Here is a 13,705-nt window from a genome sequence, read left to right as displayed (position 1 = left end):
CTAATTTTTTCTTTTCTGTATCATTCACAGATTGTAACTATTACCATACTTCAAAGCCAATGAGGACGACAACCGTGCATCTCTACTTCTCCCTATTTACTCTTTATATTTGCGATGTGTGCCTTTATGCCCATTATCCGGCCATGGTTTTTATTAATTTGTCTTATTGGTTACACATATTTTTGTCTGCAGGCTGTAATTATATCTACAAATATGCATAAGCATTAATCATAAAAGAGGTCATAAAGTAGGGGATGGACAATTGATTAAACTCCCCAGACCTCCTACTGATGTGATATTATTTTCTTTACAATCTGGTGACATTATTATATAGCCTAGCAGTACTAGTGTACCCTTTATTTTTCCTCCCTCTATCGGTATATGGAGATTATCTTCTAGCGAGCATAGCTCGCGAGTGAGCACAGCTCGCAATTTGACACCATGGTAACGGATACCAACTTCCGGGTTTACATTCTATGCGCATGCGCAGCCGGAGGGATTCCGGCTTGCGTTCCAATATGCGTGTCAACCAACGGTTGACCGCAGGGCACACACAGCAACGAACTGAGTACAGACTGGGGACCTCTGAGTGCGCGGCGGTATGTCCTTCCACTGCTATAGTGGATTTTAAGCACTGTTTTTGCACTTTATATTTATATGCATATCACGAATAATATATTATATAAAATGTTGGATCGTATTCACGTATAAAATAACATGTACTGTGTCTTACGCTTTGCACAATGTATACATATTATTGCATTTTTTATATTGTACTCTTTACACTGAATTTGTATATTGTAATGGGGGGGCGGGGTTTTCTGTAGGTCATGTGACCAATGAATTATGTATATATACCCACCCTGTGCACTAAGTAGTTGGCTTGAGAAAGGCTCGTACTTGAGCCGAAACGTCGCTACCTTACATGGAATAAAGAGACCACCTCTTTCACTTGACTTGGACGTCTGGAGTGCTGTTTTTTTTCCTTTTTGCTTATCTATCTATCTATCTATCTATCTCATATCTATCTATCTCATATCTATCTATCTCATATCTATCTCATATCTATCTATCTCATATCTATATATCTATCTCATATCTATCTATCTCATATCTATCTCATATCTATCTCATATCTATCTATCTCATATCTATTTATCTATGTACAGTATACATCTATCTGTGTTGTTACTGCATGTTGGTGGTGGTATTACACCTGTGTACAGTATGGCAGGTGGACCGCTTCCCTCTCAGCACCAGTATTGTTTATATGCTCCAACACATTCTACAAATTCAAGTGTAAGGTGCGGCCCTGCCTCCCTCCGCCAGGGGCCCGGGCCGGAGCGCTCAGCCATGACACGGCTCCTGCGCTATTTTTATCTCTCGCTCAATTAATTCAATTCAACATTTACTAACTTCCCAAATCAGGTCCAGATGACGCCTCACATGTCACAGAGCGCGCACAGCACAAGGGACGTATTAGTGAGCAGCTGACAGCAATAAGAGGAAAGTTCTGTCCAGGCACATTGTATGGGAGAGTGTATGGCGGTAATAAGAGGCAGACATCTGTAATTATACCAGGACTCCTAATCCTGCAAGTGTGCACTGTCACATTCATTCAATTCTGCTTCATTGTACGGATATGTGATACTATTATTGTGACCAATTGTATACTTCTATATACTAAGGGACTGTATTATAGTAGTTATATTCTAATACATAGGGACAGTATTATAGTAGTTGAATTCTTGTACATAGGGGGCAGTATTATAGTAGTTATATTCTTGTACATAGGGGGAAGTATTATAGTAGTTATATTCTTGTACATAGGGGGCAGTATTATAGTAGTTATATTCTTGTACATAGGAGGCAGTATTATAGTAGTTATATTCCTGTACATAGGGGGCAGTATTATAGTAGTTATATTCTTGTACATAGGGAGCAGTATTATAGTAGTTATATTCCTGTACATAGGGGGAAGTATTATAGTAGTTATATTCTTGTACATAGGGGGAAGTATTATAGTAGTTATATTCTTGTACATAGGGGCAGCATTATAGTAGTTATATTCTTGTACATAGGGAGCAGTATTATAGTAGTTATATTCCTGTACATAGGGGGCAGTATTATAGTAGGTATATTCTTGTACATGGGGGGCAGTATTATAGTAGTTATATTCTTGTACATGGGGGGCAGTATTATAGTAGTTATATTCTTGTACATAGGGAGCAGTATTATAGTAGTTATATTCTTGTACATAGGGGGCAGTATTATAGTAGTTATATTCTTGTACATAGGGGGCAGTATTATAGTAGTTATATTCTTGTACATAGGGGGCAGTATTATAGTAGTTATATTCTTGTACATAGGGGGCAGTATTATAGTAGTTATATTCTTGTACATAGGGGGCAGTATTATAGTAGTTATATTCTTGTACATAGGGGGCAGTATTATAGTAGTTATATTCTTGTACATAGGGAGCAGTATTATAGTAGTTGAATTCTTGTACATAGGGGGCAGTATTATAGTAGTTATATTCCTGTACAGAGGGGGCAGTATTATAGTAGTTATATTCTTGTACATGGGGGGCAGTATTATAGTAGTTATATTCTTGTACATAGGTGGCAGTATTATAGTAGTTATATTCTTGTACATAGGGGGCAGTATTATAGTAGTTATATTCTTGTACATAGGTGGCAGTATTATAGTAGTTATATTCTTGTACATAGGGGGCAGTATTATAGTAGTTATATTCTTGTACATAGGGGGCAGTATTATAGTAGTTATATTCTTGTACATAGGGGGCAGTATTATAGTAGTTATATTCTTGTACATAGGGGGCAGTATTATAGTAGTTATATTCTTGTACATAGGGAGCAGTATTATAGTAGTTATATTCTTGTACATAGGGGGCAGTATTATAGTAGTAATATTCTTGTACATAGGTGGCAGTATTATAGTAGTTATATTCTTGTACATAGGTGGCAGTATTATAGTAGTTATATTCTTGTACATAGGGGGCAGTATTATAGTAGTTATATTCTTGTACATAGGGGCAGTATTATAGTAGTTGAATTCTTGTACATAGGGGGCAGTATTATAGTAGTTATATTCTTGTACATAGGGAGCAGTATTATAGTAGTTATATTCTTGTACATGGGGGGCAGTATTATAGTAGTTATATTCTTGTACATAGGTGGCAGTATTATAGTAGTTATATTCTTGTACATAGGGGGCAGTATTATAGTAGTTATATTCTTGTACATATGTGGCAGTATTATAGTAGTTATATTCTTGTACATAGGGGGCAGTATTATAGTAGTTATATTCTTATACATAGGGGCAGTATTATAGTAGTTATATTCTTGTACATAGGAGGCAGTATTATAGTAGTTATATTCTTGTACATAGGGGGCAGTATTATAGTAGTTATATTCTTGTACATAGGTGGCAGTATTATAGTAGTTATATTCTTGTACATAGGGGGCAGTATTATAGTAGTTATATTCTTATACATAGGGGCAGTATTATAGTAGTTATATTCTTGTACATAGGGGGCAGTATTATAGTAGTTATATTCTTGTACATAGGGCGCAGTATTATAGTAGTTATATTCCTGTACATGGGGAGCAGTATTATAGTAGTTATATTCCTGTACATAGGGGGCAGTATTATAGTAGTTATATTCTTGTACATAGGGGCAGTATTATAGTAGTTATATTCTTGTACATAGGGGGCAGTATTATAGTAGTTATATTCTTGTACATAGGGGGCAGTATTATAGTAGTTATATTCTTGTACATAGGGGCAGTATTATAATAGTTATTTTTTTGTATCTAGGATTTGATATTGATCATTTATCATAAGGATAAGAAATCAGATTTAGAAAGTTACCTCTTTAAAAAGCTGTAAGTGGAGGCAGAATATTCTCTTCACCCCAGTGTAATGTGCTCTGTCTCAAATCCACCACTTGCTATTTAGGATATGGCATCATATATACCCTGGAGCAGCTCCTGGCGCTGATGTCTGCCAGTCAGTGATGTCATATATTCACGTACCAGACCTACTTAATACATGAGGAATGTATGATGATCGTCTGACTTAGATACGGAGGTTACACAGAGTTCAGCTCTGTAATTTGCTGCTTCTTCAACTGGAACCAGAAATAATTGCAAAATGTTTTTCTTATCTTGTATTATTATTATATTCCTAAGTTTTTCCATGCACTTATTTTTCTTTTGATGTCATTGGTTTCATAGATGCTAATTGGCTGAAATGTGTCTAACAAAATTACATGGCAGCTCTGGAGTATAATACAGGATGTAACTCAGGATCAGTACAGGATAAGTAATGTCATGTATGTACACAGTGACTGCACCAGCAGCAGAATAGTGAGTGCAGCTCTGGAGTATAATACAGGATGTAACTCAGGATCAGTACAGGATAAGTAATGTCATGTATGTACACAGCGACTGCACCAGCAGCAGAATAGTGAGTGCAGCTCTGGAGTATAATACAGGATGTAACTCAGGATCAGTACAGGATAAGTAATGTCATGTATGTACACAGTGACTGCACCAGCAGCAGAATAGTGAGTGCAGCTCTGGGGTATAATACAGGATGTAACTCAGGATCAGTACAGGATAAGTAATGTCATGTATGTACACAGTGACTGCACCAGCAGCAGAATAGTGAGTGCAGCTCTGGGGTATAATACATGATGTAACTCAGGATCAGTACATGATAAGTAATGTCATGTATGTACACAGTGACTGCACCAGCAGAATAGTGAGTGCAGCTCTGGAGTATAATACAGGATGTAACTCAGGATCAGTACAGGATAAGTAATGTCATGTATGTACACAGTGACTGCACCAGCAGCAGAATCGTGAGTGCAGCTCTGGAGTATAATATAGGATGTAACTCAGGATCAGTACAGGATAAGTAATGTCATGTATGTACACAGTGACTGCACCAGCAGCAGAATAGTGAGTGCAGCTCTGGAGTATAATACAGGATGTAACTCAGGATCAGTACAGGATAAGTAATGTCATGTATGTACAGTGACTGCAGCAGCAGCAGAATAGTGAGTGCAGCTCTGGAGTATAATGCAGGATGTAACTCAGGATCAGTACAGGATAACTAATGTCAGGTATGTACACAGTGACTGCACCAGCAGCAGAATACTGAGTGCAGCTCTGGAGTATAATGCAGGATGTAACTCAGGATCAGTACAGGATAAGTAATGTCATGTATGTGCGCAGTGACTGCACCAGCAGCAGAATAGTGAGTGCAGCTCTGGAGTATAATACTGGATGTAACTCAGGATCAGTACAGGATAAGTAATGTCATGTATATACACAGTGACTGCACCAGCAGCAGAATAGTGAGTGCAGCTCTGGAGTATAATATTGGATGTAACTCAGGATCAGTACAGGATAAGTAATGTCATGTATGTACACAGTGACTGCACCAGCAGCAGCATAGTGAGTGCAGCTCTGGAGTATAATACAGGATGTAACTGAGGATCAGTACAGGATAAGTAATGTCATGTATGTACACAGTGACTGCACCAGCAGCAGAATAGTGAGTGCAGCTCTGGTGTATAATACAGGATGTAACTCAGGATCAGTACAGGATAAGTAATGTCATGTATGTACATAGTGACTGCACCAGCAGCAGAATAGTGAGTGCAGCTCTGGTGTATAATACAGGATGTAACTCAGGATCAGTACAGGATAAGTAATGTCATGTATGTACACAGTGACTGCACCAGCAGCAGGATAGTGAATGCAGCTCTGGAGTATAATACAAGATGTAACTCAGGATCAGTACAGGATAAGTAAAGTATGTACACAGTGACTGCACCAGCAGCAGAATAGTGAGTGCAGCTCTGGAGTATAATACAGGATGTAACTCAGGATCAGTACAGGATAAGTAATGTCATGTATGTACACAGTGACAGCACCAGCAGCAGAATAGTGAGTGCAGCTCTGGAGTATAATACAGGATGTAACTCAGGATCAGTACAGGATAAGTAATGTCATGTATGTACACAGTGACTGCACCAGCAGAATAGTGAGTGCAGCTCTGGAGTATAATACAGGATGTAACTCAGGATCAGTACAGGATAAGTAATGTCATGTATGTACACAGTGACTGCACCAGCAGCAGAATAGTGAGTGCAGCTCTGGGGTATAATACAGGATGTAACTCGGGATCAGTACAGGATAAGTAATGTCATGTATGTACACAGTGACTGCACCAGCAGCAGAATAGTGAGTGCAGCTCTGGGGTATAATACAGGATGTAACTCAGGATCAGTACAGGATAAGTAATGTCATGTATGTACACAGTGACTGCACCAGCAGCAGAATAGTGAGTGCGGCTCTGGGGTATAATACAGGATAAGTAATGTCATGTCAGGATGATGATGCTTTCTGTAGTTACACTTATATTGGTCATTTCTCTTTCAGGTTAGGACTGGCTGATACATACCAATGGTAAGTTATAATACAATTTTTTAGCTATCCTTCCTGACCCCCTTATTCCCCTATTAAAGGTGTTGTACATGTAAGACATAATACTACGGGAGTTTCAGCATTTCCCTCCTTACTTGTATGTGATAGCGTCTGGAAGCTTTGGCACCCATTGCATTAACCTCTTGTCCTCCAGGTACTTAGATTTGCGTCGCTTCGGATCCGTTGCTCATGGTGGTTTCGGGATGGGATTTGAGCGATACCTGCAGTGCATCCTGGGGGTGGACAATATCAAAGATGTCATCCCGTTTCCCAGATTCCCCTATTCTTGCCTCTTATGACATCCTCCAGGCTTCGGGACACAGTGATGATAGGTCAGACCAGTCAGGTCCACAAAGGTCGTGACCTCAGACCCAGAGGAGACATGTAACCTGGAGAATGAGGTGACCGGATGAGTTTGGTGGAACTTTTTTTTTTTTTTTTTTTTGTGAATACAACTTTATTTTCATACACATAAATACATACATTTTATCATGGACATTTTTCGGTGTCTGCTGCTTTCTTTCTGGCTGCTTTATCAGAAACCTTCTCCGCTTCCATCATTCAAAGGACCGGCTTATACTGGAGCTGCCTACCCAATGTATGTCAATAACTTTCTCACACTGCTGTGCTCTGTGCTCTCTGCAGCCAGTGTTCTATATTATCCCTGGAGAGATGTGTAAGCATATCACTGTGTGTGTGTGTGTGTGTTGTTAGTAGCAGCAGGACTGTGATATATAGGTTTATATTCCAGGATTCCACTGGGGGTGAGATCTTGCACTGCTGTGCTCTGTGCACTCTGAATTGAAATCCACAGCCTTCTGTTGTAGTTTTCAACCAGAAGGGGTGGGTATGAGAAGCAGTTCAATACACAGAGCACAGCAGTGTGAGGACATTCACATGGGGAATATAAATCCATATTTCACAGTCCTGCTGCTAATGATAACACACACTAAGGTCGGATTACACATCTCTCCAGGGATAATACCTAACACCGGCTGCAGAGAATTCAGAGGACATCGGTGTGAGGACACAACCCCAGTGGGAACGAAGAGGCTACAATCCAGGAATGTAAATCCATATATCATAGTCCTGCTTCTACTAACACATCGAAGGTCTGACTACACATCTCTCCAGGGACAATACCCGACACTGGCTGCAGTCTGTATGCTCCCACCTGCTGTAACGTCCTGGAAAATGCCAAAGAGGGGTGTTAATGAGTGTAATTATAGAGAGGTATGATAATTAACACGTGCGGTCATCACTCCAGACATGCCGATCAATGATTGGTTGAGTCACTTACAGGCCCTTCACATGACTTACCTTGAGCTGAAGGTTAGTTATACCACATCATTGTTACTCACATAAACAAAAATTGTACTGAAGATTGTCCAGGAACCTCCCCAAAAAAAGATGAGGGTCTTGTAAGTCAATACTGTCCCTCCCCAAAAAAGATACACACCCTATACAGTCCAGGAGGGACTTCCCTTCTAGGTCTGTAAAATTTCATTTGCTATAGTACAATCTTAGCCTTTTTAGATACACTAGGAGCATCTCCTCACACTGCTGTGCTCTCTGCAGCCAGTATTAGGTATTGTCCCTGGAGAGATGTGTAATCAGACATTCGTGTATGTTGTTAGTAGCAGCAGGGCTGTGAAATATGGATTTATATTCCGGGATTGTAACTTCTCCAAGTGCACTAGGGTTGTCCTAACCCTGCTCTGCCCTCCATGCATTTATCGAGGGACAATACAGGCTGTAATTATACCTTTGTGGACGTTGTTAGTAGCAGCAGGGCTGTGAAACATGGATTTATATTCCAGGATTTTAACTTCTCCAAGTGCACTAGGGCATGTCCTCACCCTGCTGTGCCCTCTATGCAAATATCGAAGGACAATACTGGCTGTAATTATACCTTTGTGGATGTTGTTAGTAGCAGCAGGGCTGTGAAAGATGGATTTATATTCCAGGATTGTAGCTTCTCCAAGTGCACTAGGGCATGTCCTCACCCTGCTGTGCCCTCTATGCAAATATCGAGGGACAGTACCTGACACTGTCTGTAATCATACCTTTGTAGATGTTTTTAGTAGCAGCAGGACGCTGAAAGGGACCCTGAAACGAAAAATTATGCACTGCAAATGAGAAGACTTCCCAGTTTTGAACCAGTAGGGGGCAGCAAAGCGGTACCCAACGGAGATCCAACATGAAATCTGCAGAAATGTGAATACAGCTCTGGATGTGATTGGAGTATGGTTATGGTCTTCCTAGTATAGAGTGGTGGCAGTTCTGGATAAGTTCTAGTAGCGGTCCGGGTCTCTGGGGTCTGTAGTCAGGAGAGGCCAATGACAAAGAATGACCCCACATTTATAAGTGAATTCAGGCCACACCCCGAAATGTTTTTAAAGGCGTCTTTTAATGTAATGATACGTCATCAATATTGGATTGTGGGGGTCCCAGACCAATCGTCTGTTCTGACATCCTGACATTTCATAAGTACTACAGACCTGCTCTTCGCCATGTACTGCCTCCCTGCTCCACACTGAGGGGAGGTCATCAGTGTCATTTCAATGGAAAACCCCTTTATGATACAAGATGAGGCCTTAATCCCTTAATTCAGACACCAGAGCCCTAAAATGAATTAACAAGGACGGTCAGTTCGCTTAAACTAATCAGCCCCAAGACCAAAATCTTAAAATGAATTTACCCACAAGAACCCTAAAATACACATAGTCCCCCACACCAGATCCCTTAAATAAGTCAGGCTTTAGACCAAACACCCTAAATTAGTTGAACCCTAGGCTAGACCCTTTAAATTAATTTCACACCTCTAAAATGAATCAGACCCCAGACCAAACCCTTTAAATTAGTCAGACCCTAGACCAAACCCCAAATATTAAAAAAAATTAATCAGGCCACACATAGCGTTTTTGTCCGTTTTTAAGCGTGCGTTTTCAGTCCGTTTAAAAACACATGCGTTTTTGACCATTTTTGTCCGTTTTCCCAATTCTCTTAATAGATAAACTGGTTGTAAGCAGCCAAACGCGTGGTAAACGGTCAAAAACGGATGCGTTTTCAAACGGACTGAAAACACCATGTGTGCCATCACCCTTAAGGTGAAGACACACGTGGTGTTTTTAGGCCGTTTTTGGGCCGTTTTTAGTTTAGTGCGTTTTCAGATCGTTTTTTAATTGCGCAAATTCGAAAAACGGGACAAAAACGCATGCGTTTTTAAACTAAAAATGGCCTAAAAACGCCACGTGTGTCTTCACCCTAAGAAGTTTGGTGTGGGGTCTGATTAATGACAGGGGTGTGAATGGATTTAGGGGTTTTGGTCTGGGGTCTGATAAATTCATTCACACCCCTGACATTTATCAGACCCCAGACCAAACCCCTTAAATTCATTCATAGTCTTGTCACGAATCGGACCCCAGACCAAACCTTATAAATTCCTTCACACCCCCCCCCCCAACATTTATCAGGCTCCAAAGCTGAGCCCTTTAAATTAGTCCGACCCTAGACCCAGTCCTTTAGGGCGCGTTCACACGTTGCGCTTTGGTTGCGTTTTCATTGCGTTTTAAAACGCATTACAACAGCTGGGATGAGGTGATTTGCCTAATTACATTACTGTTAACGTTTGCGTTTACAAAACGCACATGTTAACGGATTGTTAACGCACGCGTTTTGTTAACTCATGTGTTAACATAGCGTTAACACATGTAAATAGTAATGTAATTAGGCAAATCACTTCTCCTCAGCTGTTGTCAGGTGTTTTAAAACGCAATGAAAACGCAACCAAAGCGCAGCGTGTGAACGCGCCCTTAAAGTCAATTAGACCCCTAATATTAATCGCACTTCTGACAAGACCCTTTTAAATTAGTCAGACCACTAGACCTGACTCTAAAAAATGAATCAGACCCCAGACCAGACATGAAAACTGGAATCTATATTTGTACTTCAGGTTCCTCCTTAGGCTGTTTTCATTGGGAGATTTGCCCAATTACATTGATGTTAACAATTGCAATGTTAACATAATATGTTAACATGCTAACATGTCATTGACAAAATGTTAACAATGTGTTAACACATGCAATAGTATTGTGTTTCAAACTCGAGGTTAACCTCATGTTTCAGCACAGTCGTACTTCCTGATCTGTGTGTCGGCTCTTCTCAGCAGAGATGACCCTTCATGTCATAGCTCAGGCCCTGGTGTAGATGTGAAGTGGTCCCCTCCGTCCCCCTGGGATGGGTCCTCATTATCTGATCTGTTGGGTCTGCAGGGGGGAGGGGGGCGATAGTGCACCCGTCATCTCCACTAATGCACCATAAAAGCTTCATCCCTGTGCACGGCCTCATGTGACCCGCTCCATGTCCCTTTGACTCTTCCTGGGGGTCATTAAACGTGTCACATGGGGCTTTTACATTCTCACAACCAATAGTAAAAATCTCTTACTGACATCAGTAAGTGATAACCAGGGAGCATCTATATCTAACATTACTCCAGTGGCTGAGCATGCTGGGAGTTGTAGTTGTGCATCGGTCACAAGTTGGGGACTGGTGGAGTCATCTAAGTCTGGGGTGATTAAAAGGGTCCCCCTTCACCTCTCAATCATATTTCATTATAATGGATGGATCGGCACAGTGGCTCAGTGATTAGCATTACAGCCCTGCAGCGCTGGGGACCTGGGTTCAAGTCCCAGGGTCTACATCTGCAAAGAGTTTGTATGTTCTCTCCGTGTTTGCGTGAGTTTCCTCCGGGTCCTCCAGTTTCCTCCTACACTCCAAAACATACTGGTAGGTGATTAGATTGTGAGCCCCATTTGGGACAGGGATCGATTTGGCAAGCTCTGTGCAGCGCTGCGTAATCTGTGTGCACTATATAAATAAAGAATTATTATTATTATTATTATTATTATTATTATGGATCGTCTCGTAATGTTAGCAAGGTCCTACTGTCCCAACCTTGCAGGTAAGTTGTATGTACTGTTTCAATTTATCCAGAGTGTCTGATACTCCGGCACCTACTTGCAAATTTACAAGAGGAGGGTCGAGGGATAGAGATTAGGGGTGTTGTGTGGATCATCATGTTTCTTTTCTTTCTTCTGGATCAACACATGGAAAATTTTAGCTCTTCTCTGCTTTTTATGTTTGACTTGCTATATTAGGGCACAGCTCTGACCAGTGACCTAACAGCACTATCTGTTGCCTTATATGTAGCGCTGCACCTCTTCCATGCTTTACACTGCAGCGCTGCCCCTCTTCCATGCTTTAAACTGCAGCGCTGCCCCTCTTCCATGCTTTACACTGCAGCGCTGCCCCTCTTCCATGCTTTACACTGCAGCGCTGCCCCTCTTCCATGCTTTACACTGCAGCGCTGCCCCTCTTCCATGCTTTACACTGCAGCGTTGCCCCTCTTCCATGCTTTACACTGCAGCGTTGCCCCTCTTCCATGCTTTACACTGCAGCGTTGCACCTCTTCCATGCTTTACACTGCAGCGTTGCACCTCTTCCATGCTTTACACTGCAGCGCTGCCCCTCTTCCATGCTTTACACTGCAGCGCTGCCCCTCTTCCATGCTTTACACTGCAGCGCTGCCCCTCTTCCATGCTTTACACTGCAGCGCTGCCCCTCTTCCATGCTTTACACTGCAGCGTTGCACCTCTTCCATGCTTTACACTGCAGCCCTGCCCCTCTTCCATGCTTTACACTGCAGCGCTGCCCCTCTTCCATGCTTTACACTGCAGCGCTGCCCCTCTTCCATGCTTTACACTGCAGCGCTGCCCCTCTTCCATGCTTTACACTGCAGCGCTGCCCCTCTTCCATGCTTTACACTGCAGCACTGCTCATTCATATAGGCTGTACTGACCAGGCTCAGCAGGACCTCACTACACAGAGATACTAATTGATCAATTGTTATAATAGGGGCAAAGGAGTCCTAAAAGGGGATGCGGGGTCCAAATTTCCTGTATATGCCAAGTCCTTGTACCAGACTTGGGAAGAAGATTTGCAAAAATATCCACGACTGTCCAATTCATATCAATCAGAATGTCAAAAATCCATGTGTTCACTGCAGAAATACTTCAGTTCATATGAACGAGACCAACTTTGCTTTCTGGCGTGTGCGTTTTCATGTTACGAATCATTTGGCTGCTATGATGGTGGGTGGAGACCGAACTGCTGTGACTCACTGCTCCCCCTCCCTTTCTCCATAGACTTCTATGTAAGCCAGCACCTTAGCAAGTTTGTTTGTCTTGCTAGAAAGATGGAATTCAGCAGAGATTTCCCTGTGAAAGCAGTTTAGGAGGGCGGATGATTAGAGCCGAAGTAAGTGAATGAGCTCTGATAAGGTATATTACACACTGGGGGTCATTTACTAAGGGCCCGATTCGCGTTTTCCCGATGTGTTACCCGAATATTTCCGATTTGCGCCAATTTTCCCTGTATTGCCCCGGGTTTTTGGCGCATCGGCGCTGGCATGCACGCGACGGAAATCGGGGGGGGGGGGGGCGTGGCCGAACGAAAACCAGACGGATTCGGAAAAACCGCCGCATTTAAAAACCCGAAAGTGTCGCGGAGCTTGCACTCACCTTCATCCAGGATAGGCCGGTGTATTCCAGTGCGTTCCAATGCTCTTCAGCGCAGCAGTGCCACCTGGTGGACGGCGGAGGAACTGCCTTGATGAATCCCGGCCGGACCCGAATCCACCGCAGAGAACGCGCCACTGGATCGCGAACGGACCGGGTAAGTAAATCTGCCCCACTGTCTGGTAGTCATCGTCTTGTAGTTAACAAAAATGTAAGAGTTATTGAGAAGATTTTCACTTCTTCATGGTAATTTTTTCACCCAACAACCCCCCCGCCACCACCACCAATCATGTAAACCCCCAGTACTTCTGTACCTGACAAATCATAAAGATGGAATCACATAGAGAGTCCTCGGACCACCGGCTGTGATCAGTGGGCGACCTAGAGATCAATCCCCTTTTATATCCACTGATGTGAATGACTTTATAACCTCTCTATGCTTGATTTAAAGGAACCCCACAGATAATGAGAATCAGGGTTCCATTCCTTTAAATAAATGAAAAGGCTTTACTGTATCTTTATCTGGAGAAATAGGACCCCTCCCCCCCCCTTTTCATAATCTGTGGGGGTCCAGTGGTCAGGATTACATTAAATCTTGAGCAATCC

At 42.1% G+C, this 13,705-nt stretch overlaps 1 protein-coding gene across 4 annotated transcripts in view; it reads left to right on the top strand.

The window, feature by feature from the left end:
- NARS2 (asparaginyl-tRNA synthetase 2, mitochondrial) overlaps nucleotides 1-7,146 on the top strand; it is a 33,828-nt gene extending 26,682 nt beyond the window's left edge. For 2 of the 4 annotated variants that reach the window (XM_072133979.1, XM_072133980.1), the window contains exons 14-15: nucleotides 6,477-6,503; nucleotides 6,676-7,146. In XM_072133979.1, the coding sequence (XP_071990080.1) occupies nucleotides 6,477-6,503; nucleotides 6,676-6,820 (172 nt within the window). In that variant the 3' untranslated portion in view covers nucleotides 6,821-7,146. Of the gene's footprint in view, nucleotides 1-30; nucleotides 690-6,476; nucleotides 6,504-6,675 lie in introns of those variants that run through there. The other 2 variants (XM_072133978.1, XM_072133981.1) reach the window with 2 other exon arrangements.
- Nucleotides 7,147-13,705: the final 6,559 nt, after the last annotated feature.

The sequence above is a fragment of the Engystomops pustulosus genome, chromosome 2, assembly GCF_040894005.1.
Source record: "Engystomops pustulosus chromosome 2, aEngPut4.maternal, whole genome shotgun sequence".
NCBI classification, from domain to species: Eukaryota; Metazoa; Chordata; class Amphibia; order Anura; family Leptodactylidae; genus Engystomops; species Engystomops pustulosus.
The sequence above is the reverse complement of the archived record's forward strand: the minus strand, read 5'-3'. Positions and strand labels throughout refer to the sequence as shown.